At 41.8% G+C, this 26,499-nt stretch overlaps 1 protein-coding gene and 1 long non-coding RNA gene across 3 annotated transcripts in view; one reads left to right on the forward strand and one right to left on the reverse strand.

The window, feature by feature from the left end:
* The window catches only part of UBR2 (ubiquitin protein ligase E3 component n-recognin 2), a 213,797-nt gene that overhangs the window by 63,401 nt on the left and 123,897 nt on the right, over window positions 1-26,499 (forward strand). Inside the window, exons 7-15 of the mRNA XM_085851818.1 lie at window positions 12,548-12,610; window positions 12,930-13,053; window positions 18,861-18,968; window positions 19,965-20,053; window positions 22,537-22,635; window positions 23,212-23,378; window positions 23,483-23,579; window positions 24,558-24,686; window positions 24,891-25,062. Coding sequence (XP_085707944.1) covers window positions 12,548-12,610; window positions 12,930-13,053; window positions 18,861-18,968; window positions 19,965-20,053; window positions 22,537-22,635; window positions 23,212-23,378; window positions 23,483-23,579; window positions 24,558-24,686; window positions 24,891-25,062 — 1,048 coding nt within the window. The remainder of the gene's footprint in view (window positions 1-12,547; window positions 12,611-12,929; window positions 13,054-18,860; window positions 18,969-19,964; window positions 20,054-22,536; window positions 22,636-23,211; window positions 23,379-23,482; window positions 23,580-24,557; window positions 24,687-24,890; window positions 25,063-26,499) is intronic.
* Window positions 24,950-26,499, reverse strand: part of LOC147014124 (uncharacterized) — a 157,906-nt gene continuing 156,356 nt past the window's right edge. For both annotated transcript variants that reach the window (XR_015050653.1, XR_015050652.1), the window contains exons 2-3: window positions 25,221-25,304; window positions 24,950-25,083 (exon numbers count right to left, since the gene is read on the reverse strand). This is a non-coding gene — a long non-coding RNA (uncharacterized LOC147014124). The remainder of the gene's footprint in view (window positions 25,084-25,220; window positions 25,305-26,499) is intronic.

Consider the following 26,499-nt stretch of genomic DNA (forward strand, 5'->3'; position numbering starts at 1 on the left):
CGGTCACATGGTTCGGCGGCCATCTTGAAAAAACCCTAAAACCTTCAAACATCTTCTTCTCCAGAAGCGCTGGTCGGATGAAGCGGAGATTTCAGAACTATATTCAGGACACGTAGGCGATATAAGTTTGTTAATTTCGAATTGATACGTTAGACGGTTTGGCCGCCATCTTGGATTTAAGAAAAATATTAAATAATGTTTTCTCTGGAACCGCTGAACCAAACGAATCGAAAATTTGTAATTATCATCTACCATCGTGTATGCACGCATGGTAAAAATTATGACATCACACGTCACATGGTTTGGCGGCCATCTTGGATAGAAAAACGCACCTTTACCGATTAACACGAAACTTCACAAACGTGTTCCAATACCCAGTTGGAAGCAGAATATAAATTTCTGATGTCATAGGTCACATGGTTCGTCAGCCATCTTGGATTGAAAAACAATATCTTCAAACGTCTTTTTCTCTGAAACGGCTGAACAGATCCAGGCGAAACTCGACCACTATGACCGCCTCTCCATGACGAATAAAAAGTTCTCACCCCCTTTGAGGTACGACGCAACGTTTGGCAGCCATATTGGATTGAAGGAAAAATATTAATTAATGTTTACTCGTGAACTACTGCATCAATAAATGTGAAACATCAAGTTTATGGTGGAACGCTCATGCGGAATGAGGATTTGAAATTTCAACGGGATCGGGCCCAGGGTTTGGCAGCCATGTTGGTTTTAAGAAAAATATTAAATAATGTTTTCTCTGGAACTGCTTAACCTGGAGAAGCGAAAATTTGCAGTCATCATCCACCATCGTGTTTGCAAACGTGTTGCAAATTATGACATCACAAGTCACATGGTTTGGCCGCCATCTTGGATTGAAGGATAAATATTAATTAATGTTTACTCTGGAACCGCTGCCTCTATATATGCGAAACTTCAGATTTATAATTCAGGTGACATGCTAAACAAAAGTTTAAAATTTCAACCTGATCGGTCACACGGTTTGGGAGCCAGAATTATTTAATTATTTGAATCTGGAAGCCAGTAATAACGAAATTGAACGCTTTGTGCTGCCCGGTTCGTAACTCGTCTGTTCCGCGCCCTCTCGAAGCAGGCCTGTGTTTGTATCACCATTAAATAATGTTTTCTCTGGCACCGCTTATCCTTTCAATGCGAAACTTTGGGACTGTCATCTGCAGAAAGTCCCATGTTGTATCAAAGGCGGACGGACTGGGTACCCGGTCATCACTGCCAGCAGTTATAAAGTGGCAGTTCTAGTTATTATTATTATTTTTCCGCCGGCATTTTGCGCCCTGTTTTCACTTTAAAAATCATTTTCTCAGGAACGCAAAGTCCGATCGACACGAAATTTTCACCGTAGTATGTATCTTTTTTGATAGCACAATCACGTTATAATTATGACGTCATTGGTCACGTGGTGCGGCCGCCATCTTGAAAAAAACGATAAACTTTGGACCTCTGTATCTCTGAAATCTTCCAGGGTAAAAATTTTTTCGCTTCATACATTTTAACAAGCTCCCTCTCGGGAACACATGTGATTTTTCGTGACGTCATCGGTGAAGGTATCCCGGTGAAAATTCGTCAAGTAGAACGCCACATGGGAAAAATTTGAAATTTCTTGAGCGTCATCTACACCAAAATTCATCGTAGAAGAAAAATTTTTTGACGTCATCGGTGACGTAATTCGGCCGCCATCTTGTTTTGAAAAATTTTTTTTTTTAAATCTTCTTCTCCAGAACGGCTGTGCAGATTGAGGCGAAACTTCACAGGTATATTCCCCCTGAGGTCCTCTTTCAAGTTTGTTAATTTGTTGTTGATACGTCACATGGTTTGGCGGCCATCTTGAAAAAACCTTAAAACCTTCAAACATCTTCTTCTCCAGAAGCGCTGGTCCAATGAAGGCGAGATTTCAGAATTATATTTGTGACATGGATGCGATGCAAGTTTGTTAATTTCGAAGTGATAGGTCACATGGTTTGGCCGCCATGTTGGATTTAAGAAAAATATTAAATAATGTTTTCTCTGGTATTTCATAAGCCATCGAAGCGAAAATTTGCAAGTGCCTTCCTCCCTCAAGTCTGCATACATGGTAAAAAATTTTTACCTCAGAAGTCACATGGTTTGGCGGCCATCTTGGATAGAAAAATAGACTTTATCCGATTTACACGAAACTTCACACACTTGTTCCGGTCGACGATGGAAAGCAGAATTTAAATTTATGATATCATAGGTCACAAGGTTCGGCAGCCATCTTGGATTGAAAATGAATAAATTTTAAAAATCTTCTTCTCCAGAAGGGCAAGACAGATGAAGACGAAACTTCACACATATATTCCCCATGAGGTCCTTTCTCAAGTTTGTTAATTTGTTCTTGATCGGTCACATGGTTCGGCGGCCATCTTGAAAAAACCCTAAAACCTTCAAACATCTTCTTCTCCAGAAGCGCTGGTCGGATGAAGGGGAGATTTCAGAACTATATTCGGGACACGTAGGCGATATAAGTTTGTTAATTTCGAATTGATATGTTAGACGGTTTGGCCGCCATCTTGGATTTAAGTAAAATATTAAATAATGTTTTCTCTGGAACCGCTGAACCAAACAAATCGAAAATTTGTAATTATCATCTACCATCGTGTATGCACGCATGGTAAAAATTATGACATCACACGTCACATGGTTTAGCGGCCATCTTGGATAGAAAAACGCACCTTTACCGATTAACACGAAACTTTACAAACCTGTTCCAATACCCAGTTGGAAGCAGAATATAAATTTCTGATGTCATAGGTCACATGCTTCGTCAGCCATCTTGGATTGAAAATGAATAAATTTTAAAAATCTTCTTCTCCAGAAAGGCAAGACAGATTAAGCCGAAACTTCACACATATATTCCCCATGAGGTCCTTTCTCAAGTTTGTTAATTTGTTCTTGATTGGTCACATGGTTTGGCGGCCATCTTGAATTTACCTGAAAACCTTCAAACATCTTCTTCTCCAGAACACCTGATCTGATCAAGGGGAAACTTCACACCCCTATTGCACATGAGTAGGGAATACAAGTTTGTTAATTTCTAATTGATAGGTCACATGGTTTGGCAGCCATATTGAATTTAAGAAAAATATTAAATAATGTTTTCTCTGGAACTGCTTAACCTATCGAAGCGAAAATTTGCGTCTGTCATCCTCCATGATATCTGCATACATGGTAAAAAGTATGAGGTCACAAGTCACATGGTTTGGCCGCCATCTTAGATTGAAGGATAAATATTAATTCATGTTTACTCTGGAACCACTACTTCTATATATGCGAAACTTCATATTTATAATTTAGGCTACATGTGAAACAAAAGTTTAAAATTTCAACCTGATCGGCCGTGTGGTTTAGCAGCCAGAATTATTTAATTATTTGAATCTGGTCGCCAGTAATAAGGAAATTGAACGCTTTGTGCTGCCCGGTTCGTAACTCGTCTGTTCCGCGCCGTCTCGAAGCAGGCCTGTGTTTGTATCACCATTAAGTAATGTTTTCTCTGGCACCGCTTATCCGATAAATGCGAAACTTTGCGACTATGATTTAAGTCTCACGTTGTGTCAGTTGTGTCAAAGGCGGACGGACTGGGTACCCGGTCATCACTGCCAGCAGTTATAAAGTGGCAGTTCTAGTTTTAATTAATTTTCTGAAAAATGTAAAATTTGTTTTTGACTTGGAAGTTGTGTGTTACGATGTGTAAATAAAGGTGGAAAAAGTCGGATTTAATGCAATTTAATTCCAGGCGATAAGGCAACAAAAGGTGAAAATTTTGAAACGGGGTGTCGACTTTATATAGGCACTGTATATAATTGCTACAGATCATATATATGCATGTGTGTATATATATATATATATATATATATATATATATATATATATATATATATATATATATATATATATGTATGAGGTCCATCTAAAAAGTAATGGGACTGACTTCACAGAAATTTTATTCCAAAAAAATGTATTGATATCACAACTTGTCCCCTTCAAAATAGTTTCCCTCCAGTCTCAGACACTTGTCCATCCTCTTTTTTTTTGACGCTTCGATGCACGCTTTGACGCTTCGATATATATATATATATATATATATATATATATATATATATATATATATATATATATATATATATATATATATATATATATATATATATATATATATATATATATATATATATATATATATATATATATATATATCACACTCCACATGCACACGACGTACACACACACATATATATATATATATATATATATATATATATATATATATATATATATATATATATATATATATATATATATATATATATATATACACAGGTTGTAATAGTCTCGCAACCCCTTTGGAGTGAGATGGACAAAAGAAGATAAACAAGTGACTGCACCAGAGGCAAGGTAGCTTGTGTAGATAGAGGTACAATAGACCCGCAGCCAGGGGCATCGAACCCATGTGAACGAGGTACCAATGTTGCACCCCATGGGATGTTGGGACCCACGTCACTAACTCTCAAACTGACCGTCTGCCGGGATCTGGTAGGTGGGTGTGGCCCCCAGGGCCTTTATAGTGACCCCTGAAAAATGGTCTAGATCATGTATTCTAGGTACCGGCTGAAACCAATTCAGAATCGTGCGTTATGATTCTACGAATATGAAGTGACACGTGACAGACGTTTTGAGTGGTGGAAACCCCCTGGCAGACGCCCTTAAAGGGACCCTGAAAAGGGGTCTAGATCATGTATTCTAGGTACCGGCTGAAACTAATTCAGATTCATAGTCTGGGTTTCCCTGAGTACGAAATGACACAGGACAGACGTTTTGAGTGGTGGACACCCCCTGGCAGACGCCCACCCCTGAGCAGGTGCTCCAGATCACTATATTGTGCCAATTGAGAATCGTTGGGGTGACACGAAATGTCCCATGGCAGACGTTTTCGGTGGGAGAACCACTCGGGTTATCAAAAGACATAGCACATCATCTCTAGTCAACTATCAATACAGGATATAATCATATTGCAAATCCACTGCATTCTGTAACTGTCTGCTGCCAGTTAAAGGGGCACACCTGCGAAATAAAAAAAAAATACTCCAACCACTGAATAGCAATAACACCTCGTACCCTATCGGGGTAAATTAGCAGAAATATTCGACGAAATATCGCGGATTTTGAATGAATTCCCATATTAGTTTTTTGTCAACAATTACTTGAGAATGTGTAACTGTTTATGACAACTCTCAAGTCATGCAAATACACGTAGCTTTGTCTAAACCGCTTTCTACTGCGCTGGTCTCATCACATATAACACGCTAGTCTCTGTCGTCAACACTCACTCACAGTCCACAACTGTCTCTGTAAACTCTCACCTAATTACATAGCTCACTCCTGTCTATATCAACTCTCACTTATAATACATAGCTCACTTCTGTCTATATCACCTCTCACTTCTGTCTATATCAACTCTCACTTATAATACATAGCTCACTGCTGTCTATCAACTCTCACTTATAATACATAGCTCACTGCTGTCTGTCTATCAACTCTCACTTATAATACATAGCTCACTGCTGTATCTATCAACTTATAATACAGCACAGTGCTGTCTCTACTTTCACATAGGATACATAGCGTGCTGCTGTTTCTGTCAACTCTCACTTATAATACATAGCACACTGTTATCTCTGTTAACTATGACTTATAATATGTAGCACACTGCTGTATCTGTTAACTCTCGCCGCACTGTCTCTGTAAATTCTCGGTTATTGCAAACTATCATCGAATCAATCTGTCTCGCTATCTTCCTCGCTCCATGGCTCAGTGTCGGTGTCGTCTTCCGAAACATCGTTATCTTCAGTTTCAGCAGTAGTGATGGAGTCGCTGACGTTGGTGTTGTCTCGAAAGAGATCGACTGGCACTTCGGGTCCCGAAAACCATTCTGGAACGAGACATTCACCCTCTCGTCGCCATCCGTAGTCCAGAGGATCCAGGCCCTGTGCCGGATTTGCCGTCGTAGCACGACCCCACAGCATGCTGACTTAGTTGGTGCGTGCAATCTTCTTTGCCAGACTTTTCTGGCAGGGTGGTAGGAGGGCACAGTCGATCTGCTTCACGTTCACCAGCAGCGTATCCTGCAGAAAAAGAATGCATGAAAAGTGTCACTCCGATGGATCAGATACAGGGTCAGTTACAAAATACTTCTCCAGGCAATTAAGTAAACCAGAGTAGAACAGTGCAAGCTTTACTGACCTGATTGATCTTGCCGGTCATTTGCAGTAATTTGGCATGTCTCACCTCATTGATGCCGACCTGACCGCTCTGTCCGCACACTACGCAGGTGTACTCCTGTAGAGTAGGCTCATCTGGTTTGTCTGCGGTACTGATGTTTCGGAATGCCTTGATGAACCGGCCGGAACTGTCCTTCATGAGGATCTCCAACGGCCCAACCTTTCCCTTACGGTAGAATGCTATCATGAAGTCTGTTCCAGTGTAGACGTGGATGGCAATGATTGTCAATGACAGTCCAGGTTGCATGGCTTCCAAAGCCTTTACGATTTGATTCAGATCGATGTATCGGCGATTGTTGGTAACGCCACAGTCCATGATCACTGTTGGTCCCTGCATACCGCTCTCTACATGTCTTCCCAGCATATGAATAAGGATGGCCATTACATCTGTATCTGATGCTCTGACCACAATACATCCAGCAACATTACTGGCATGAAATGCGATCAGAGTATCCGCTTCTTCGTGTTTCCCCTGAAGGTGGCTTGGACGATCGACAGCGATACACTCGTTCTGTGCATTGTAGATGTAGCGACAGCAGTTTCCACCGTGCGACACAATCAATATCTATCCCCCAAGAATCGGGCCATATTGATTCTTTCCCCATTCTTTGAGGACAAACGCAGCCAATTGGTCTTTGAAGTTACCATTCTTCAGCAATTGCTGGCCACTTTGTCGAGATACTTGTAAGGGGCCGCTGATGACGAATGGACGATCCTCTGCGCCCCGTAACCTCTGCTCAATTTCCTTGATAGACTATCTGTCGTATGTATCGAACAGGACGTGTATTTCGACACCCGGGTTGGAACATACTTTGATCAGAAGACTCCTTGCCATCGCACCGTACGTTGCGCTGTTTGTAACTGAGAGGAATGTATGCAGAAGTAGACTGCCATCCACCAGTGTTACGTCAACGGGAGGGAGATCGGATTGGGTGTCACCATCTTGAAGCGTTTCCAAATTTGCAGAAGTTTGGCCTTGCACGTTTTCAGCGGTGTGCCGTCAGAGTGTGCAATTGTAAGTGGGTACTGCGTTACGGGAAATGTCATAACGTGTCTCAAGTCAAATGCAGTTTGCTGGGATATGATCCCGACCATGCGGATGAACATATCTCTAACCCCCTCTGTCGTTTGCTTTCCCACTGCGGTTGATGTTCGTTTTCGTTTAGTGTTCTCAGCAGCAAAATTCTGGACTTTGCTCCTCGACACGCGCCTTAGGAGACGCCCATCGTCTTCCTGACATTCTTTTTCGAATTTCTCATGAAGTTCCTTTCCTCGTGACATGGTTTCAAGCGGATACGTTTTAGTTTCCGGATCCGTAGCTTTCCTTGTCGCAATGTTTATGAGTGATTCTGATGAACATGCTGGGGCGCAGAATGGGTCACATGCTTCGGTCAATGCGTCTGTCAGTGCATCCATACTTTCGTTGTCCTTCCATATCCTCACAGCAGTGAGTTGAGCCGCAGGTGACTCCGTCGTCTCCAAGCCAGACAATCGTTGCAATTCCGTTACTGCCATGCCTCGTTATGTGGTTGTAATGCACCAGCGTCTGACTGCTTTCTCAGAATTCCTGAAGGCCACTATACCTCTTATTGGCGATGCAGCATCCCTGTTAACTGTCTGCTCAAGACATATGTCGATGACCGTTCGTGAGAAATGTTTTTTAGTGTGACGGATGGAGAAGGCTCCGCGTTCAAGAATTGCACGGAACTGTGGTTCGGCGTTGTGCAGCTTGTCGAGGAAAAGCGTACCCCAGCGGGCGTAATTCTGTCTGTTCAAAGCGAAGAATATGTCGACGAGTGGAGGCAAGACGGCGAGGTAGCCACTGACATCGTTTGTTCGAACAGCGCGCTGCAAGTCCCGATACACTCGGTTAACTGTGAAGACATACGTGGTCCAGAATGTTGCCGTTGGACCAAGACGTCCATCCATCGTTTCATGGAAGAAGGTTTCATATTGCCTCATGTGATCCTGAATGATGGGATGCTCTCTAATATAATGTTCTAAGTCGTCGCTCTCTGTGGGGCTACTGTCCTGGGTCATTTCCTACTCGGGGAAACCCAGACTATGATTCTGAATTGGTTTCAGCCGGTACCGAGAATACGCGATCGAGACCCCTTTTCAGGGGTCACAAAAGTGGTTCCTTTAAGGGCGTCTGTCGGGGGGTTTCCACCACTCAAAACATGTCATGGGTCATTCCATACTCAGGGGAACCCAGACTATGATTCTGAATTGGTTTCAGCCGGTACCTAGAAAACATGATCTAGACTCTTTTTCAGGGTCCCTTTAAGGGCGTTTGCCGGGGGGTTTCCACCACTCAAAACGTCTGTCACGTGTCACTTCATATTCGTGGAATCATAACGCACGATTCTGAATTGGTTTCAGCCGGTACCTAGAATACATGATCTCGACCCTTTTTCAGGGATCACTATAAAGGCCCTGGGGGCCACACCCACCTACCAGATCCCGGCAGACGGTCAGTTTGAGAGTTAGTGCTGTGGGTCCCAACATCCCATGGGGTGCAACATTGGTACCTCGTTCACATGAGTTCGATGCCCCTGGCTCCCGGTATACAATGGTAGCATCATGATCTAAGTAGTGGACATCAACAAAGGTGTTGGTGTTTGAGCTGTTGTAGTGGAGGACCCAAGTCCCTGGTGGGCACTTTTACAAGGTGTGGGAATCCCTTTGAGGGCATGAACCTGAGTAATTTTGATTGGATAGTGACTGGTACCAGATCCTCATTGAAGTCACGCAGGATTACAGTTGGGATTGTTTGAACAACGAATAACAACAACGATACTTGTGGAATTCTTGAGAGCTAATCATCAAAGCGGGTTGTCATTAAATGCCGTGGAGGGAAATACACCACTACAACACACATCCTTAGATGAGAACATGTGATCACTGTAATAGCCTTAACTTCGAGTAGAGGAGAGTGTGAGTGCTTTCAGGAAGTAGTGATGTTTGGCATGATATCATGTCTCCACCATTGGACAGGTCTTGGCTGCTTGGAGTGAGATGATCTAACCTGTAGACTTAGCGCTTGCTAAGCCAGTCATTCCTTCTCAAGGGTTTTGAATGGAGTGCTTGCTTGAATGCTGAAGGCACTTGGCAAACGCTCCACAAGAAACTTGGTAACTGAACACACCCCTGCAAAACTGGAGGTTCTTGGAAGTATCATGAACGTGATTTGTGTTGCACAGTGTTCAAATATATTGTTAAAGTTAAATAAAGGTTTAACGAGGTTTGAAGGCAGATAAATAAATACATTACAGATTCCATTGCCATCTTCTCCAGCGGCTATTACAGCACCCTATCTAACACGTTACATTAGTTTTTCATCGTCTGTTGTATGTGTCCATTGTAACATCCTGAAAAACAATAATTTCCCCGTTTGGAATGATTTTTTTGATTTTTTTTTTTTTTTTTGCTGCCAGGCAGGCAAACGAAGTGAAAATAGTATCTCCCTCCTCTTTGCACATGCGAATGAAAAGTAATGCCTCCTCTATGCAATGAATTCAGAGCAAATATATGGTAAAACAAAAGACTCGTCTTCCTTTTTTGCTTCATGTGCGCGGGGGTAATGAGTTTCTCTCGTGCAAAACCATTCCCTGGTTGGGATGGGATGTTTGGACTCTCATTTGTTGATTTGTATAACTTTAATTGGCTCTTCTGTCATGGCATTTACAAATCTAAAATCACATTTACATATCTTCACGATATATAATTTACAGTTTTATATGGTGAAGAAATGTAAATGTGATTTTAAATGGACACTAAAGAATATCCACATTGTTTTGCTGTTCATTGGGTGTTGTTAATATTCACTCCATTGCATATGTGGGACATTTCCTGGTTCATTGTTCCATTTTGTGGCAGGTATAATTATATAGTAATATCAAAAACTACATTTGTCTCATTAGATATTAATGATTTCATTTCACCAACAATGGGTGCAAGGAAATGGGATACTCGAGGAGGCCTTTTGGCCCATCATGCCTGTGGTATCTCCACCGCATCTTATTATCGATGAGCAAAAGTACCCGTCCCCAGTCATGGGAAAAGCAAGCAATAAATTTTTTTTATTTAAAAAACCGAATAAATAAATAAATCGTACCCAAGTCCACATGTTTTTAAAGTCCTTCGAATAATTTAAATTGATAAATGAACATAAACCTTTCCCATCACTGGGGACGGGTACTTTTGCTTGTTACTTTATTCGATGAATCTATAGAGTACATATACGGAGTTGTGTTGAAAAGTCATACCTCCTAGTCTTTTTCTCCAAAACACGTAAAATATTGGAATGAAATGGACAGAAAGTCACATCAATCTTTATTCTACCACGATGGATCTTCATATCTCAACATAATCACCACTGTGGTTCGCATGTTTCAAGTAGTTTTGTGATGCCTTCACAATGGAACTGTGCCTCCTGCTGATTTTAACCAGCACTTCACAGCGTCTTCATCAAAAGAAAATTGTTCTCCATGAAGGTGTTAAGTTTGGGGAAGAGACGAAAATCTGACAGAACCTAGTCAGGGCTGGTGATCCTTTGTGGTGGTACTCCATTGACCATCTCTTACTCTCAAGATCGTAATGGTGGACCAAACTCTCCATCCATCCATCCATTGGGACCACACTCCGCGCAGAGCGTTGGTGCTGCCGAAGCAGTCTCCTTGGCTGTTGCGCACAATCCTGGACGGGTCGCCACTCCGACACAGTATATCAGCATGCTAGCACTCATTTCGCTGACCTCAGAAGGATGACGGGCCGAGTGAACCCCACCTGGTATTAATTCAACAGCTGAGCGGGCTTTGAACTCAGGACCCGAGGATCCCAAGCCAACACCAGGCACACCCAACTCTCATCTCAAGTCATCCCAACTCTCTCCTTTCCAGTGCTTTACAGCACTGACATCGTGCTACCCTCTGTCATCTTGATTAAGGTTGCACTGAGACCATCTCGTGTCAGAATCACGAAACAAAACTTTGCACCAAGTGGTGGGCAGAACTAATGTGCAGACTGCACTTTGTTTCATTCGAATATCTTTACCTGTTTTGAAGAAACCAAATAGGAGGCATGACTTTTCTACATGCCTCGTACATGTGTTTACCAGTCACAGCTGCCGAATCTTCCTTTTGCATCATCCTGTTTGTTGTGCATGCCAGGTATTTTGTTACCATCCTTCCCCATTTTCTATTTTGGGGTCGTTCATAAATGTATGGTAGTGCAGGATCTGATAAATCTTCATCAAAGAATGTGGAATCAAATTCGTTTTCTGAGTTGTATGAAGATATTGGGTCAGCCATGCCAAATTTATTCCCACTGTCACAGCAAAAGTGTGACATGGGATTTTGGGGCAGTACCAATGAACTTGGGTTTTCACACCTGTGTCTCAAACGACTTTGGGAAACACAAAAACACACACAGTTCATGGTTTATTTATTTATTTGTTTCAGTACCTCGATAATCTTCATTTTTAAGGCAAAAACAAATTTTTTTCAAGCTTTCATTTCGGTAATCCCTTAATCTTAATGTCATGAGGTTGGTACTTGCTGTCATTTAAAGGCTGTTTGTTTAATCTTGCTCCTCTTCAGAAACGCATTCATAAAGTTCTCCTGTTAACAGCATTTATCTCTGCTAAGGCAGAGTAGACTTTTGTTCAAATTTATTTGTACGAGAGATACCCATCCCTGACTGAAGTGGTGCAGGGGGAGTCGGGATTGGGGTGGGGTGCAATTTGCAGTTGGAGGTGGCCATGCCAACTTGGTTGAACATACCCCGAGTACAGCTGTCATGCTTCAACACATTCCCCACCACAAACACACATGTATGTTTCAACGCATTCCTCTCACCCCCCCCCACCTTCTGAAACCCAGTGACTACGAGTTTTTTAACACCTTTGAAAACCTATCCAGGCACACAACGTAAACCATCAAATTTCAACTCGTCCCGTCCAGTGGTGTATGAGTGCATACACGTCAAACACACCCACAAACACCCAAGCTGAATTATACATCGTGTGATTCCTGGAAATTGTCTTCTGCTGTTGCCAGAAGCATTAAAAAAATTGTTAATGCAGTCATGACTCGTGAGATCGGTGATTTGACAGAGAACATCGAAGCTGTGGGTGCTGTCTTTGTTGTCCCCTCTGACGTCACTCCTCCTCCTCCTCCCCTTTCCCTCTCTCCAACTTTTCCTTCCCCTCCAAGGGCCGCGAGACTGTTCGTTTTGGAGACTCTAAGCAATGTGAACAGGCAAAAAACATCATTGAGGTTAGATTTCTCCGCCTGTGTTTTCGTATTTTAAAAATGAATGTTATTAAAAAGAAATATATATTTTTTTCTAAGCAGTTTAAGACTTCATTTGCCATTTATTTGCTCTAACCAATGGTATTCACCACAGGTTGATTGTCAAACTTTGCAAAAATACCATTTTAATTGAAAATTTGAGAAACGTCACAGAGTAAAGTTTATTTGTGCATTTGGTAAAACAGCTCGCATCAAGATTCATAAGCTCTAACTGTTTAAATTATTCTGTCCTCCACACCTCTAAAACCCACGTTTCTCTTGTCCTATCTGATTCCTTGAGCAGCGGCACACAAGCCGTGGAAACCACAAACCTCTTAAGGTCTGCGTGATGCATTCTGCGGTGGTGGCTCATCAGGCTTTCGCAATGCACTTGCTTGCATGGCTGGGTCAAGTCATCATCAACTCTGGTGAGATGATTTTTGCATACAGATGGCCGCCTTGCACTAAACCTTGCACCTTAAACCCACTCTTCTTCCTTTCTCCCTGATATTAAGCATCTTTCTGTCGGTACTTTATCGGTTGGCTCAAGGTGACGTTGTGCGGAACTCAAATGGCCTCCAGTTTTTCTATGTCGATAAGAGCTTTGTGGTCATCATATAATTTTACACTGAAAATTATTATTCAGCAGAGATAGTGGGAAGAATGAAAAAGAAACAAGTTTTGGATGTCGTATGAGTCTTGGGAGAGGATGGAATGGGGAAGTACAAGACGTTTTATTAATTGATGTTTAAATGTTGAGAATTTTTGAATTATGCAATGTAACTTTTAAAATTCTGTTCAAATCTTGGATTAGACCAATTCTACAAACAATCCCAATGCATGATTAAAATTTGAGCGCAAACCTCGACCAGGCTGAACAGTTTACGTTTTGTACCCCACTGATAGGCCGGATCTGGATCCGGACCTGAACCAAAATCTAATCGGCTTGTTCTTGTCACATAACCAACTCATCCACCAAGTTTTGCCACAACTCGTCCACAACTTTTTTGAAATATCGTGCTATGTATCGTTTTTGGCCCTATCTCTCAATGGTGAAGAATGACTTTAAAAATTAAATAATTATCCTATCCATATCCGGATCCAGATCTTCACCCAAATTAAATCAATTCTTCCTTGTCACACACCCAACTTGTCCAACAAGTTTCGGCCAAATCTCTCCACAACTTTTTGAAATATCGTGCAATACTGTATATCGTTTTTGGCCCTATCACTCAATGGTGAAGAATCACTTTAAAAATTCCAGTATTCAGATCTTGATCTTCACCAAAACCTAATAATTTTGTCTGCAGGGGCCTCCATCTGGCCATCCCCCAGGCAGATGCTTGGCCCATCCCCATCTCTTCGCGATAGGACATTCCAGGCACCTACCCGAAGGGACCGCCTCAGGTTAACCCGAGGAGACCACCGTCTGGTGGACGTCACCTCAGCACCACCCTGACACACTACAATGTGTTTTCCAGAGTGAGGTGTTTTGTGGTGAGCGGAATGTAAATCCTGCCACCAACCTCCAACGGAAGGTAATCGACTGCAGGAGGACATCCACAGATGCAGTTGGCACCAGATATGGATGGCCGTTGGCTCAAAAGGAGCTCCTCTGCCCTTTGGCAGGTTTTGTATTAATCCTGCTGGGGGTCCATGTCCATACACCCTCCACACGAGGAGGACGTAGTGGGGGTAGCCGGTTTAGTTGCTGACGCTCAACCATGAACAGGTTAGTATGGATTTTACATGATACCCATAGCAAGTAACAAGTAACAAAGCCTGGTGTTGGTGTAGTGGTTAGGGTAGCGGCTTGGGATCCAAAAGGTCCTGAGTTCAAGCCCCGTTGGCCACTTGAATTAATACACACCAGGAGGTTGACTCACCCTGTCATCCTTCCGAGGTCGGCGAAGTACCAGTGTATGCCCCAGTTAAAATAGGTGTACCATATCCCTGTGTCGAAATAGGCGACCAGGGTTGCGTCAGGAAGGGCATCCGGCGTAAAACCTGTGCCAAATCACTATGCGGATCATATAGATGATCCGCTGTGGCGACCCCTAACTGGAGCAGCCGAAAGAAGAAGAAGAAGAAGAAGACCCATAGCAAGTAACAGATCTGATCTGGCCTGATGTGACAATCAGGATTGGTTGCCTACCGTATCAGCACGGCTGCTATGTACCATCTATTAGCGCAGTGCAATGCAGGGCTCCCATCCTCAAGCAGTCCCCATGTGACAATATATTATTTTCCCCATGCGATATCCCTATGCGACAATGCAGGGCCAGTTCATGCGACAATATATTATTTGTCAATCTCACGTGAACTGGCTTGAATACCTGTCACCCTTGTGTAGATGAGGTTGGTATTGAACACCTTTGTTTGGCTGACCTGGATGTGCTTTCTCATCACTGATATTGATTATACTTGTTTTGACAGTTTCTTGTGGGGCATACACCCGGCCATTCACTTTCGTACTGCTGCATTTGGTCTGCTCCAATGGTAACTGCTTTGTCCACATTAACCGATGGTGCCACTCGTCCACTTACTCGATTCACCAATGCCTCCTGTTTAGGATCAAGAGGGTCAACACGTAGCTCTAGCTTCTTGCGAATGGCTTCTCTGTCGTTTCCATCAGGAGTAATCTGGGATTTGGATTCTTATTTGTTGACATTTTGGACTTTTAGTCCCTTCGAGTTGTCGTTCATGTTGGAGATGTCTTCGACCAACTGACTGCATATGTGCAGGTCGTACAATCCAAAGCGGGCATAGTTCACATGACTAGCTGCAAAAAAGTATGGCAGCATATGTTTCACTGCTTCCAGATGCAGAGGCCAGTCTCCTTCTCTCAATGTCCGAATGTACATACGGATGATGAAGACTGTTTTGATGACATTATCAATGCACAATTTGGCTGTTCTACTCTTGGCTTTGAGATCGTCTCATGTCACTGTCAGGTCCTTGTGATATTCTAGTTGGTTCTCAAGCACAATGGTTCTTAGCAGTTCCTCAACGACTAATCGCATTGTTCGGACATTCAGTGGAAATTTCTTGACACTCCCCCAGATGTTGAGCCTCGTATCTCAGCAAGTCCACTCTCTGCCATAAGTGTTCCAATTGAACCTACAAAGCTCATGAGCATCTGCATTCCTCCAGGGTTAAGAATGATTTGCATATTACTGCATTTAAAAAAAATTGCCCAAGGCTGACAGGGTGTCATCAGTCAGATTCTTCAAATATATGGCCTTGTCATTCAGAATCCATCAAAAAACATTGTACGGGCCCTAGAACAAAGTTGACCCTGCTGGCTGCCAAACTATCTCCACCAAATTTCGTTAGAATCCGTCCACAACTTTTTGAGATATCTTTTTCACAGACACATTGGTGAAAACATAACCTTCGTCCAGCTTCAGTGGTGGAGGTAAAAAAGAAAATCAACCATTTCCTTTAAATAGGAAGCTACAATCCAATTGCAACAACTAATGATACACATTTATTTTAATCTCGACAGATAACAATAATAAGTCTGAAGACGACGATGGTTCACGAGCGGTATTTGACGATGTAGATTGTTTCAGAAGTCAAGGATGAGACAATGTGATAATGTTTGACCAAGTTATAAAAATGACCAACATGATGTGGTACGAGTGACAGGTTATTCGCTGCAAAATGTCGAAAACCCGGTTTCGTTCAACAACTTAAAAAAATTTAACCTTTGCATAACCTTTAAAGGTCACAAGACAATGTTGTGGACATTAAAATAAGGAAACAGGATACGTGCTATAGCTTATTGGAGTTAGTTCGTCGAAGAAGGTCGAAAACCCGGTTCGATTCCCACAACTTTGAAAATTTGACCTTTGTGAACTTTAAAGGTCAAAGGTCAAGGATTATGACCTTTGGTGCAAAACTTCCTCTGGCACATTCCAGGAACAATATAACGTCATATAGACTATATGGCATTTCGCACTCCTCGGATTATCCATACTTTGATGAAATCAGCGTAAAAAACTTGAAGGGGGCGCCACGGGCAAGGTGTTCGAGATAGAGCAAAATTGTTTCAAGACTTTAGGTGGGGAATGACCTCAAGATTATGCATAAAAAATATTGTCATTCTAGCTCTCAAAGTTTGGGCGGTCGTATGATTTTTATGTCAAAATTCGAAATTTTCTAAGTTCGTGACCTTGTGCCCTTAACCTTATGACCTTGACCTTGGGACGAAAATGAAAAATCGAGCTCCGTGGGGCTATGCAGGTGCCATTGGGCTAACCAAATACCGAAATCCCTGCCAGATTCGACAAACCCCCTTGGTCGAGGAGAAGATGCAAATTGAAATCGGCTACCCCCTAAAAACACAATTCACAATTTTCTAAGTTTGTGACCTTGTGGCCTTGACCTTGGGAGGAAAATGAAAAATCGAGCTCCGTGGGGCTATGCAGGTGCCATTGGGCTAACCAAATACCGAAACCCCTGCCAGATTCGACAAACCCCTCGGAGAAGAAATTTTTTTACGTCAAAATTCGCAATTTTCGAAGTTCGTGACCTTGTGACCTTGACCTTGGGACGAAAATGAAAAATCGAGCTCCGTGGGGCTATGCAGGTGCCATTGGGCTAACCAAATACCGAAACCCCTATCAGATTCGACGAACCCCCTAGGAGAAGATGCAAATTGAAATCTGCTACCTCCTAAAAACACGTTTTCAGGAAAACACAACTAGATCATGATATAAACCTCCCACCAAAATTTTGTCAGGATCGGATCAAAACCCACGGAGCTATGCTTGGGACAGACAGACAGACAGACAGACAGACAGACAGACAGACAGACAGACAGACAGACAGACAGACAGACAGACAGACAGACAGACAGACAGACAGACAGACAGACAGACAGACAGACAGACAGACAGACAGACAGACAGACAGACAGACAGACAGACAGACAGACAGACAGACAGACAGACAGACAGACAGACGCACAACAATAACGAATATATTGGTCACTTATTTTTTTCGTGAAAATATTTTTTCGTGAACAAATAGTTGAAGTAAAAGTTTTTTACATGGAACTTTGATGCATGAGGAGGCCATTAGGTCCATCAAAGCCTGCGCTATTATTACCAACTTGTGGTTGTTTGTCTAATTTGTTGGTGCGCTCCACCACAAGCCCTCTATCCTTTTTAAAAAATAAAAGAAAAAAACTGAGTGGCTCAGGCAATAGCTCTGTTCGAGTTGGTATGGAATGACCCTTTGCTCTTCTGTGCTTTTTTTTTTTCTTTCTTTTTAAACACTGAGCATCAAGCAAGGAAGCAGCATGTGCCATTTTAAAAGCGTTTGGTATGACTCAGCTAGGGTTTGGATTGCTGACCTCTCAGACTCAGAGCGGAAGCTCTAGCTCACAAACTCAGGGTCACGGCCTGAACTTGGGTCGCGAGGGCCTTCTGATGGGTCACAGATGACTATGCGCCGCTTGATCTTACAGTGATCATACTGTATTGAAACATTGGCAGCTTGCCAACGTCGCCCAAATCCTGTTTTTTGAGGAGTTTTTCACATCAAAAGCATTTTCTCTTACAATTTTTGTGGAAGGTACCATTTAGGTCGTGAGGCGAATGCGATTTCAAATTTTGGGTCTTGGACAAAAAAGTTTGTGGGCCGATGCTCCAGTCATTATGTCAACGAGGCTAGTTGATGGAGAAAATATTTTATTGCCCATAAGATTTCCCATCAACAGTACATTTGTAACTGGAAGGATACCTCCTTTCTTTACACGTGTTAAGAGTGGCTTGCTTAAATTGAGTTTTGGCAGAAGGTAGAATGCCGCTGCCAAATAGGTCACATGGCCTGGAAATTAAGCTCTTTGCATGAGGTTTGAGGGCAGCATGGACAATTCCCATAAATTGGCATCCATTGGATGGAGGAAATTCCTCCTCAGGAAATGCCCCGCTGAGTGTGGTGAGAAAGATTGCGCCATTGTTGTGACGTCTCTGGTAAGGTGTGTGTGTGTGTGTGTGTGTGTGTGTGTGTGTGTGTGTGTGTGTGTGTGTGTGTGTGTGTGTGTGTGTGTGTGTGTGTGTGTGTGTGTGTGTGTGCGTGCGCGTGCGCTCCACCACAAGCCCTCTATCCTTTTTAAAAAAGAAAAGAAAAAAACTGAGTGGCTCAGGCAATAGCTCTGTTCGAGTTGGTATGGAATGACCCTTTGCTCTTCTGTGCTTTTTTTTTTCTTTCTTTTTTTTTCCAGAGGGTCTTCGCAGGGTACTTTGCCAAGAAGGTCTGCGCCAAGTCCATGATTCAGAGAACGCATCTCCATTGGGCCGACTTATGCTTTGTGACTCTCATCTTTGGAAAGGTAGACTGGAATTACAAACACTATCACAGTACTCACCCTCTGGGTGGGTACAGTTTGCATATTACTTGCTGATAAGAGTATAGCCTGTGTTTTGCAAGAAAATTATAGTTGTTTGTGTGTTGTGTGTCTAAAACTTTTTAGACCATCTTAAACGTATGTTCCAGTAGTCGTTAGGGTGAAAGGGTTTTAATCCCGAAGGGGTCTAAAGGGATATAAAATGTCTAAGTGGTCTAAATGTCATTCCAATAGTACATAATTAATAGATGGTCATGGTGAAACTGACGTTCAAACATGACGTAATTAAGAGACATATTGTCATGCGGGTTATTGGCGAGACATACACATGCTCCATTATATATATATATATATATATATATATATATATATATATATATATATATATATATATATATATATATATATATATATATATATATATATATATATATATATATATATATATATATATATATATATATATATATATATATATATATATATATATATATATATACCGGGCGTAGTGGCGTGCGCCTGTAATCCGGCTACTCGGAGGCTTGGGTTGGAGGATCGCTTGAGGACGGGGGCTCTGCACTGGGCAGGGTGTAGAGCAGCCCGGAATCATGGCGAAACCCAAATCCTGATCCCTGTGTCGTAAGAGGCGACCAGGGTTGCGTCAGGAAGGGCATCCGGCGTAAAACCTGTGCCAAATCAGTATGCGGATCATAACGGATGATCCGCTGTGGTGACCCCTAACGGGAGCAGCCGAAAGATGAACAACAACATATATATATATATATATATATATATATATATATATATATATATATATATATATATATATATATATATATATATATATATATATATATATATATATATATATATATATATATATATCTATATTGTTGATATGTGATCCTGTCACTCTAAAGACAACACAGAGATTTTGTATTGTGCTTAAACAATGGTTCATCTGTGTATCCATGTTTTCAGGTGCCAGAAATGTTTACCACCAACTACTCATGAGCAGTGTTCTCATGGATATGGAGTACAAGAGGAATTTTGGAATGCTGTTTGCAAAGGTAAGATGTTCGTCCTCGCTCCACCCACTGTTGTCCTATAACATCTTATTTTTGCAAATAATTATTTCCTTATTCTGTACACTGAGTCAAGCAAAGATGACAATGTGATAATGGCAAGGTTTATACACCAAGAGACCTCATGAACTGTGAAATATTTTTTTTATTACAATCGGGAAAGACTTGATCGAAGATGAAATTGGTGGACAGAAAGGGATTGGCAGGATGAGGGTGGAGAATAAAATAAATACAAGGTAAAGACTAGAAGGGCACTCGGTAGAGCGCATACTTCTTCCACGTTATGCCTGATCTCACGAGAACATATTGAGCCCAATACATTTTTGAAATATCATGCTAAACAGTACTATATAGTTTTTGGCCCTATCTCTCAATGGTGAAGAATCACTTAAAAAAATTAATGATTCTCGTATCCAGATCCGGATTCGGATCTTCCCCAAAATCTAAACAATTCTTCCTTGCCACACATCCAACCTGTCCACCAAGTTTCGTCCAAATCAATCCACAACTTTTTGAGATATCGTGCTATATATCCTTTTTGACCCTATCTCTCAATGGTGAAGAATAATTTTTAAAATTCTAGTAGTCGGATCCGTATTTTCACCAAAATCTAATAAGTTTGTCTGTGTCACACACCCAACCTGTCTTCAAAATGTCATCTGGATCCGTCCACAACCTTTTGAGATATCCTGCATACAAACAAACAAACAAACAAACAAACAAACAGAAAGGGTTGAAAACATAACCTCCTTCACCTTCGGTGGTGGAGGTAAATGACATCTTCAGTGGTGATAACTCTATGTATGGGGAAGACAGTCTGTAAACCCATGCACTGGAGCAAGAAGGTCTGTTTGGTGAGGTGGCAAATTATGTTACCTCTTGATCTCTATTGTAATCCCATATCAGACAAACAAAGGAATTGATATGACAAGTTAGCATTTGGAAGATGTTTTATAAATCACTTGAAGAATGATTATTATTATTATTGTTACGTTTGAGGGGGGGGGTATGCATTCAAAGGGTAATTAGGATGTTTAATTAGGTATGCCATGCTGTTCGAGTTTACCAGGATCTCGATGTAATAAGTAGCAATCCAGTGGTGATAAGTTGTCTAGTAAATGTTCATTTCTTCAAGGGGGGAGATGATAATTGTCACGTAATTAGATAGGGACACGGGATAGGGTAAGTGTGTCTGCGTAAACCCCTTTTGGTATTCTCTGAAGACTGGCCGTGACGTCACAGGAGAGTGCAGCGGATGGCTCCGCCCCGTGATCACGATTGGCGGAAGGCGATGGCGGTGGGCCAATAAACGGCTCGATTGGGAGTGACGAGGACGAAGGATAAAAAGGTTCTGTTGGGGGTCGAAAAGGAAGAAGAAGAAGATTACAACCAGAACGCTCGTGTTTTTTTGTTGTGGAACCTGTGGCGGCAGGGAGCGTCCTGGTGGCTGTGCTGAGTCGATCGTGCTCTTGATCGTGTCTGGGAGCCTTGCCGAGCCTCGTGCCTCGCTTTGGTTGGGTCTGGGGTTCTGCTGACTCGGAGTTCGGGCGGCGGGCGGACCTGCCTCCCTCTCCTGCTCGCGGCTTGGCGCGGGAGCTGGTTCCCTGGCGGCTGTGGGCGGACTTGGGCCAGGACCAGGAGGTCGACAACACCGCGGTTTCTCCTGCCCCCCCCTGGCGAGAGCAAGGCCGGCTCGTCCGGCGCCGATCCAGGGACAGTTGCGTCCACACCACGGTCCAGCCTGACCACCAGAGATAGCTACGTTTTGTGTATGTGTGTGTGTGTGTGTGTGTGTGTGTGTGTGTGTGTGTGTGTGTGTGTGTGTGTGTGTGTGTGTGTGTGTGTGTGTGTGTGTGTGTCTGCTTGGCGCCTTAGAAGGTTTGAGATCTCTTTATTCATTGGAATTGTCTGTTTTTCCCCACGCCCGATCCCACACCATCCCGTCGAATCGCCCCGGATCCCTCTTCTTGCCGAGTCTTGTTATTTCTAGTAATAATAAAAAAGCAATAAACATCATCAACTCAGTGAAAAGTGACTCGTGCCACCTTCCTCGTCCCGTTTGCAGTAGAGCGATTAGAACCGCCATGTTTGGGTTATAAACAAATAAATCGCCTCCATCGTTTCGGCTCATTCTACGTTGGCGGGACTGTTCAAGTCCCGTGGACGTCACATTATTTTGGTATCAACTTTGAGAATATGCATGCTCTCTCATCGGTCAGCATGGGTTGACCCCACATTCAAAGCTGAAAGAATGATTGAAGCACAGATGACGTAATGTTGCAGACAACTCGGGGAATTTATGTACCCCTTGTCATATGAATATGACATGAGATGCGATGCGATCAAGATAAATTTGGCCCTCATTTTGTCAAATATTTAATGGGGTGCACATTGCATATCCTGGTTCAACAAGTAACAGTTATGATTAACCTGGTTACCTGACTTAATGTTGGCTTCGTATTTTTTAGAACTATGTGCGACTGCAAAAGGACTTCATGGAGGATGACCATGAAAGATCAGTGTCGGTCACTGCACTCTCAGTACAACTCTTCACTGTTCCCACTCTGGTGTGTTTACTTCCTTTGCATTGATCTTTAATATGAGAAAAATACAATGCAGTCAACCCTTAAATATCGCTGGGGTAACATTCCTGGAAAATGCCGCTATATTCCAAAGCGCCATAGTTAAAATCAAGGGTCTATGGGAAAAGGAAGTTATGTTCCTGGGCTTCGAGAAAATTTAAAGGAAGGCCTTCGCTGCCATTAATTATTAACGGTGTGTGAGAAACAACAAAAGGCTCGTGGTACGAGATAACTATCACAACTCGGCTTGAAAATCACGATATGTTGAAACTAAATTGGTACATAAAGAATTTGCCCACGATTGGTCAAAACCACAATATTCAACCCTTGATATTTAAGGGTTGACTGTGTACAAATATGAGCTTGTACTTTAACCACATTGTTTCTTCAAACTGCTTTTAAAATGCTGAGAATAGTATCGCAATAAATCGAAATTGAGACATGTTGGCAAAGTCGTGTGTCTGCTTTGCATGCAGGAAGATGTGAATCGTCTCATTCAGATTAAAATGTGCCTTGTTTATAACGTGATTAATTTTGTTTTCGCGTCAATTGCACCTACAGGCACAGGAACTCATGGCAACGCAAAACTTACTGAAGACCATTCTGCGATTGTTTTACGATCAACTGAAAGACCAGCGGGATCGAAATGGACACTTTCAGTTTGAGCGTTATTCAGACTCGCAAGACTTCCATTTTCGCAGAATGCAGAACATTCTTAGTGATCTTAAGTACTGACCATCCCCACCGAACTTGTCATTTAAACCCAGGCCCTTTTCATTTTTGCTTCAGGTTTCCTTTTGCTCATAATTTGTCGATATGTTTGTGCTTTCAGGTTTCTGTTGAAATGTCGACCAATGGAGTGGAATGACCTGCGCCAATGCTTCCTTGATGGATTTGAATCTTTACTGGAACTTCTGAAAGCTATCCAGGTGTGGCATTCACAAAAAAAAGATTGGCACTTAAAGCTTATTAAGGTTAACGGGAAGTCGTACAGCGTGAACACCAATAAAATTTAATAAAGCTCAAATAATATATGATCTCACATGATCTGCAAGTACGCATCAAATGTATTAGTTTCCAAGCCAGGTTGACTCGAAACCTATTGTTAGTCTCACCCCGAAGGGGACGCGAGACTATTGCAATGCCTGTGTACGTGTACGTGTGCGTATATATTTTTGCTTTAAAAATGTATTTCTCTGCAACCACTTGGCCGATCAATGCAAAACTTTAAACATAGGAGGGACTCTCCAGGGAGAATATTTTATTGCTAACTATGATGTCATCGGTCACATCGTATGGCAGCCATATTTGATTAAAGGAAATATATTGGACATTATTTTCTCCAAAACCACTCAACGAAAATAATTGAAACTTGGCATATGTCATCAACTCCCCATGGGTTATCTGGAGTGATAACTATGATGTCACCGGTGAAGTGGTGTTCCAGCCACAATTGGTTGAATTTAAATTCTCATCAGAAAAATCTGAAACTTCATATATCCAATACTAGCAGGGCTACCTGGTGTTGCCCGGTGCTGTTCCAATCCTGTTGGCATTTTGAAGAAATGTTTTTTTTTTTAATGGGGCCCAAAACGCTTCCCTACATACTCCAACGAATGGGGTCGGGGATCATATAATATTACCTTTCATATCGCTACAAAGGCTTAGGCACTCGAGAGCAATTTAAAATAAAAATAAGAGTAATATTTCTTCATTGCTTCTTCCTTCCCCCACCCTATCTTGTTTTTTGACGACACTGTTTTCATGCATATGTAATTAATAATTGATTCTCATTTGTTGTTGTTTTTTTGGCATGTTCACAACTATTTTCTGCTTTTTAATTTTTGTTTTTTTTGCTTTTTTCTCAATGGCATTTGTGGTTTATATTTCCCTGTGCGCACACTCAGGGCATGGAGCCAATTACACGCCAGTTGAGCCACCATTTGGAGGTAGAGCCAGAGTGGGAGACTGCTGTGTCACTGCAGATGCAGCTTTCACCGATTCTTACCATGGTGCAGGACTGGTGTGCTTCTGATGTGAGTTTGATCCTCTGTCTTGATGGAATACCTTTTATTCCATCTTCTCGCGCTTAATGTCAAGTGACAGTTTTTGTTCCTGGTTTGATTTTTTTTTTCCCCTTGTAAAAGAGTGACTTGCAATGGCATTTAATGGAAGCTGATCAATATTGAAGTCATGTTACCATTTGTGACTGCTTTCTGTCTTTTATCCTGGGGCATCAGGAGTTGGTGTTGGTGGATGCTTACCGTCGTTGTTTGGCAGCATTGTCCTCCTGCCAGGATGAAGGTCCCATGGAACAATTAATCTTGTGTGGCCACTCTATGGAAGCTGGGCAGTATATAGTCTCCCAGAAGCCTGTCAGCATTCACTTGCCACTATCACGCCTCCTTGCTGGTGCGTAATTACCCTGCGCACCTGAAGCAAAAAGGGGTGTTAAGCAATTGGTTCACTTCTGTCTGTCTGTCCTTCTGTCTATAAATGTCAGTTTATGATCGAGGAACAATTTGATTTCAATTGAATTTTATGTCATGAACACGAATCAGAAAACGAACCTGGAGCTTTGCAGTACTTTGACTGAATTAGTCTCGATCGCATATGCGCAGAGAGGAGTGATAATTCTTTTTCACTCTCCTTGTCTGGCAGTGAAACAAAATTGAAAATCATTCAAACAGGAAACATGCTGTTTTTAAGGATGTCATAAAGAATACAAACAACAGGCTGATCATAAAGAACACAAACAACAGAATTAATATCACATGTTAAATAAGGTGGTGTAAAAGGCTGCATCAATGTCGGTTAACTTCTGGAATTTATTTTATTCTACAACCTTTAAAATCTTAATTTTATTTAAATTGAATTATAGACTTGATCATGGAGAACACAAATCACCTTTTTGGCACTTTCAAAACCCTTCATTTGAGCAGTACTTGGACAAAATATTATGCCATTTTATGTCATCACGACTCATAGACCCCACCCATGTCCTTGTTTCTCAAAACAGTGTGGGTTAATGTGTTCTTTGAACTCTCTAGTTACATGATGTGTTGAGTGAGCTGTTGATTGAGGACTTGTGTTGTTTTGATAGTGTGTAATTGGCATTTGCGCTGTTTTGGTGAGAGAATATCAATTCTGTGGCAGTACCACATGCAAACAAAATGTGCAAAATTTCAGCCTTCTACACGTAAATATTTTTGAATCACTTTTCAGCAGAAAGACAAACAAACAAGAAAGATGTCGGGCATAGCACAACACTTGCGAAATCCAGAAAACAAATTTGACCTTAAAAATAATTGTTGCTTGAATTCAATGAACAAATATCCAAATCCTCTTCAAATTTCAAGTCAATCGGACACAAATTGACAATTTTTAAAATTTGGCCTATGTTGACCTCAAAAATACTTGTTTGGCGAATTCAGTGACCAGATATGCAAATCTTCAAATTTCAAGTCGATGGATGAAAATTGATGATCCTAGAAATTCCACCTAAGTTGTTGACCTTTGGCCTATGCTGACCTCAAAAATAGTTGGTGGTTCACAATTGTGCCAACATTTAATTTATTTTCGACATAATAAGCTTCAGTAGACTAAACCCTCATTGCATCAAGCATTTTGGAGATATACTGAAGAAAGATGGAGAAATGGGTTTTTTTATTAATATTTTTTTTCATCATGGAACAATTGACAAATTATAACAGTACCGTACTCAAAAGCTTTATGCCTAACATCATTGTAAGTAGTAGAAAAATAGATCTTAGCTACTGGCTTGGTCTCTAGAAATGGGGAAATTGCAGCCAACTTAACAGTGGAAAAATGCATTAATCTAACAGCCTG

Source organism: Eptatretus burgeri, chromosome 13 (genome assembly GCF_056783735.1).
Source record: "Eptatretus burgeri isolate ZD-2024b chromosome 13, Ebu_testis_v1, whole genome shotgun sequence".
In the NCBI taxonomy this organism is placed as follows: Eukaryota; Metazoa; Chordata; class Myxini; order Myxiniformes; family Myxinidae; genus Eptatretus; species Eptatretus burgeri.